Source organism: Maniola hyperantus, chromosome 20, assembly GCF_902806685.2.
Source record: "Maniola hyperantus chromosome 20, iAphHyp1.2, whole genome shotgun sequence".
Classification (NCBI taxonomy): domain Eukaryota; kingdom Metazoa; phylum Arthropoda; class Insecta; order Lepidoptera; family Nymphalidae; genus Maniola; species Maniola hyperantus.
In genome coordinates, this window is record NC_048555.1 from 2,569,379 (window position 1) to 2,575,150 (window position 5,772).

General features: G+C 31.5%; 1 protein-coding gene across 1 annotated transcript; it reads left to right on the forward strand.

Annotated features, from left to right (window-relative positions):
* The first annotated feature begins 300 nt into the window (after positions 1-300).
* Positions 301-5,401, forward strand: LOC117991777 (chaoptin-like). Its single transcript, XM_069505202.1, has 2 exons — positions 301-431; positions 1,952-5,401. Exon 2 carries the CDS (start codon positions 1,957-1,959, stop codon positions 5,245-5,247), a length of 3,291 nt encoding a protein of 1,096 aa, XP_069361303.1. The 5' UTR covers positions 301-431; positions 1,952-1,956; the 3' UTR covers positions 5,248-5,401.
* The last annotated feature ends 371 nt before the right edge of the window (positions 5,402-5,772 follow it).

The following is a 5,772-nucleotide window of genomic DNA, read 5'->3' on the forward strand; positions in this document are numbered from 1 at the left end:
CTTTGTGGGCGTGGATTTAGGCTTTTAAAAACACCTGAGAATTCTTTGATTTTCTAGGATAAGTAAGTTATTTCTGTGCTAAAATTTGTAAAGATCGGTTGAGCGGACCCGTAAAAAGGTAATAAACAGACAGGCAGACAATCTTTTGCATTTACAATATTAGTATGGAAGTGTACCTATTAGGTTGGACCGCAACACGTCATTCTTGATAACACTTGTTTTGATAAAATTAAAATATGCATGAGTAGGCACTTACTCTTTCATTGAATATCATATTATCATGAATACATGAATACGTTTAGTAGTGCGCTACTGTCCTGCATACCATTCAGAAGTCATCGTGCGATAGAATTACTATATAAATAAAGATTAGAAAATATCAGTCAATAGGTAAAATTAGTGAGTTTTATAAACACCAGGCGGCACATTTGGTAAGAAAATAAATAACGGCTTTGTATATTTATATAGGTAGAGATATAATTGTTATCTATAGTAATTCTTTAGTCTAGTGTTTGTATATACTCTATCCACGGAGATAAGTTAACATGGGGCTTTCTCTGTTACGTAATCCCATAAGAATGACAGAGACAAAAAACTCAGTGGGCGTTAACCATTTTGAGACACCAGTCAGTCACAAACGAAACTATGTTTACGAATTGAATTTCGAATGCTTTCTGAAAATATTTCGGATTGAATTTCTAATGTTTTTTAAAACATGTTGACCACTCAAAATGGTTAATTCCCACTGTGTTTTTGGCTATGAGAGTGAGGTAATAGAGAGTGCACCTGGATTTGAGCACTTGTGCAATATAACAATCTTCCCCGCAGTTGACTAATCTCTATAGAGATTGACCACCGCCGTGACCGAAATTCGGTTGGGGTCGGTTTCATTTTATTATATTTTAGGTACCTGATTTAACCTATACAATAAGTATACATACCTACAAATTAACTAAACTGAAGTGTGAAGTTACAAACGGAAGTGCTTTGAACAGAAGTGCCTATTAATTATAATATTTTTAAAATTTCCGTCTCTCTGTTTCTGTTTGTCCCGGCCAAAAATTGAAATGGCTAAACAGGATTTCCACCCCTATGTCGTCAACATTCCATCTTCGCGTACGAAACGCTTTGCGTCATCATTCCTTATACGCATGGCTAGGGTCTGGAATACTCTTCCTAGATCAGTGTTTCCTGTCAATTATAATCCGGGTATCTTTAAAACTAGAGTGAATAGGCGCCTTCTAGGCAAACTCGTCCCATCTTAGGCCACATCATCACTTCCCATCAGCTGTGATCGTGGTCAAGCGTGCGCCTATAATAAAAAAAAAATGTGTTATCTCTGGTCACTTTTACTGACTAAAAATGCAAAAATCTAAATCTGCGGCAGCGAAATCGTGGGCAAATAATTATTAAGAACAAACACATATCTACATTCTACATCGCTAATAATATAATGACAGTTAGCAATAAATATGTTTAAAATAAATAAATAAATGCGCCTCTATTTGTCTTGTTCATTTTTGTCGTGTGATCATAATTATCTGTGCGCAAGTTTAAAAAGAGAGGACATTCAAATAACTAATCCAAAAAAGCTTATAATGCCCTGCCTTTCTGTCTGACTTTAAATCCACTTCTGGTACCCTATTAGTCTGTTTATCTATCTGTTATAAGTAGGTAAATATAAAAAAACGCACAACAGACAAAAACGTTTAAGTCCAGAAACCAGCCCAGAGTGAAAAAGAAGAAGTAAATATAAACTGCAGAATCGATTTGGGAATTTTCCATAGAAACGCATTGCGTCCTGGGACCTGGAACTTGTGTAGATTTTTGAAGTGTTTTTTTTTTTATTTCACATGAAAATAGAAAGAAGTAAGAACTAAATAACGCAAAATCAATCTCACTATGTCTTGGTTGAATAGTAATAATTACTTGTTGTTTGTGTTTCTTTCAGATACCATGCTGCTGCTTAGTTTTTTGGTTTTTGCAACGATTCTTGGCGCAAATGGACAATGCTCTATAAAACAGCTACCAAAACTAAATAACGTTTGCAGTGCCGAAGTTTCTTGCAATGGAACAACAGGAAACGTGAGGAATATCGTAAAGGATTGGGATTGTAGAAAAAGAGGCAGGCGGTATAACAACTATTATGGCCGTTATGAAAATGAATTAGATAGTAATTATAACTTATACGTGAATCTTACAAATGTAGATATCGACATTTCGGAGGATCCTTTAATTGGAATGACTGATGTAAGCAATAACGTAATTCATTTAAACATTAAAAATGGCAACCTTGTCTCAGTACCAATTGTTGTAGGGAGCTTAGTCAAATTGACTGAGTTTTCACTGACATACAACAAAGTTGAAACTATAAACTTAAGAAAAGTTTCAGCTGGTGTTTCAATGAAGTACTTAAATGTATCTCATAACAGCATATCAACTATTGAAGAAGACTTAGCCAAAAGTACTGTGCCTATTTTGATTACTACTATTGACCTTAGTTATAATGAAATTGAATCTCTATCAGATAACTGCTTTGCAAGATTTACAGAACTGAAATATTTGGACCTTTCATCTAATTTACTTAAACAATTAGATATTCTTACATTTGAGGGAATAACGCAATTAGAGACTTTACGATTATCGAATAATAAATTAGCAGAAATTGGTCAAGCCTTTGCAAGATTCAGGAACTTAAAAGATCTGAGTTTAGATTATAATCAACTAACATCACTTACTGAGTTAAACTTTAGGACCCTAATCAGTTTGGAAAAACTAAACCTGAGTTCAAATTTAGTAAAACATATTGAAGATCGATCGCTATCTACAAGTACAAATCTTAAACAGTTAGATTTAAGTCACAATAAAATTAATGTAATTCGTCGGACGCTCTTTGAAAATAACTTAAACTTGTACAAATTATCGCTTTCATATAATGACATAGAAAATATAGAAGGAGGTGCATTTAGGACAACTAACATATCTTATTTTGATGTTCAAAATAACCATATTAGCGGATACATTGATTATGACACATTTCTAGGCATTTCTGTCGAAAGCTTGGATTTGAGTAATGGGCAGTTAACAGTATTAGGGGATAAAGCTTTTAGTTCTTTATATTCCCATTTGAAGTATTTGAATATGAGTAACAATTTAATTGAAAATATAACAGAATCTGCTTTTCAATCGTTGCAAAAACTTTTGAAATTAGATTTGTCTTTTAATAATCTAATTGATATTGATTTTAATACAAGTGATCTTATACGGTTAACTGAATATTATCTACAGAGCAACAAAATAAAAAAGGTTACTCCTAATATGTTCAGAAATATGACAAGTTTGGTAAAGTTGGATCTGTCGCATAATAAAATTGTAGATATTGATTTATATTCATTTGTTGAACTTATAAACCTAAATGAACTTGATGTAAGTAGTAACAATTTTGTTAATTCTATAACAGCAAATCTATTCCAAGGGCTACATAAGGTAAAGTCTTTAGACTTATCCAATACAAGAATAATTTCTTGTCTCAATGAATCATTTTCTGGAATGACTACTCTTAAGTATCTAAACGTATCGCATGGTCAGTTACAAACAATTGAGTATGATATATTTAAAGCAACTGGGGCTATCAGCATTCTTGATTTATCATATAACGTTTTAGACCATTTTTACGTTAATACTTCTAGCATTTCACAATTATCAGAATTATATCTAAACCATAACAAATTAAACAATGTTACAAGAAAAACTTTTGAGGATTTGCTTCTTTTGAAAAGACTAAATTTAGCATTTAACAACATCCTATTTATTGATTCTAGTGGCTTACAAACTTTATCCCATTTACGTTATTTGCATCTATTTACTAATTTGAATTTACGTATTAAGAGCGATATTTTTAACAATTTGATTATATCAGAAGTTTCTTTAAGAAATATAAGGCAACCATTTAATTTCAAAAATGCTTTGAATACTTCAATTACGACATTAATATTGTCACATTGTGAAATTGAAGATATAAATTCTGTTTTTGTTTATAACATTAACAATATTCTTAAGTTAGATATTAGTTCAAATAAAATCAAAGCGTTGGACAAAGGCTCATTCCCAAATATGGCTGATCTTAATTGGCTCGATATAAGTTTTAATAGAATTTCCAGTATACAGCCGGGAACCTTTTTATCCAATAACATGATAAACACTTTGAATCTTTTCGGTAATAATTTACAATCTCTACAATTTGGAGTACTTGATGGGCTTAAAAACCTTCGTGTTCTTAATTTATCCAACAATGAAATGCATACATTTGGTGTTAATCTGTTACATACTACACCGTATTTGACTGAACTGTTCCTTGAAAATAATAATTTAGCAAGTATAGACTTTAAAGGACTTTCTCGAACAAAAGTTAGGTTGTTAACTATTGGTGGTAACCGTATGTCATGTGATACATTAGTAGATTGGAAGAAATTGAACGCTGATAGTAATTTAAACGTTACTGCAGAGGATTTCGATTTTAATTCCGAAAATATTTATGGCATACGTTGTAAAACAAGTTCTTCACGGGAAAAATCTCAAAATGAAAGTACTAACATAAATACAATTAGCGAAGTAACTGAAATTAAAGAAAAAGTTGGGCTGCTGTACAGTTATTTAACAAAAATATCTTTTAATGAAACGTTTTCGAAAGTTGATGCTTTTTTGGAAAATATTCCTGCAAATTCAGATAAGATTTCTGCTAATTTGAACCATCCCCAATCGATTATTACTAAGCAATTAAAAGACTTGTTGAACCAGAGTAAGATTCTATTGCCGCAGTTAGTAAATACAAGTAATGAAGTAGCAAATGACATTAAATTGATGATACCATTATTAGAAATAAACAATAACTTAACGAAATTAAGTAACACCTACAAGGAGTTATTACAAGCATTGGTTCTTAATGATACTGTCAAGGGTAAAGATTATCTAAACTCTAAGAATATTGTACCAAAATTACATGTCGCTGAACCAATTGTGCCAAAATTACATGTCGCTGAACCACTTGAAGCAAAATTAGATAAAAGTCCAGAAGGAGATATAAAAGTGCTGTTATATTTTATAGCTGTAAGTTTAGCGATTATGGTTTTACTTCAAGCAGTAGCATTAACTTATAAATATATATATAGACAGTCCTCTCACAGGATATGTAAAAATAACTTGTGTGATTGTGGACAGTCATTCAGAAATGGTTTAGAAATGGAGTAAATAATAATCGACAAACTTGTATAATAAGGGTAGCGATTATAAATTTTTGATGTTGTAAATAAAGTAAGGCTTAAATATAATTTACATTATTGTAAAGTAGATATATTATTTAAAAGGTAAGTATAAAGTTTGATAATAAAGAACTTTTAATAACTGTCTGGTTTTATTTATTCTATTCCATAGAAAAGTGCTTTCCATTTATTCCATTCCATTTATGTCTTGCGGGGTGATTTACTAACTCAGTACCTATCTAGCACTGAATAACAGCCACCGAGCTCATTTGACACTAATTATTGGTTCTACATTACTGCTTCATTGAGTGATACTAAAATAATTTTTCATAGAAAACCTTCAACGGATTAAAAATAAATGTCTAATGAGCTCCAGAATCAGTAGGCTGGTAATAAGCATGGACTATTCTATTATCCTATTTCAAGTTCTTTGTTTATTGCTTATCGCTATTAAAACAGACGGCAGTGTAAACAGATAACTTGTTTAAACCTGGTCAAATATAAGGAACATAAA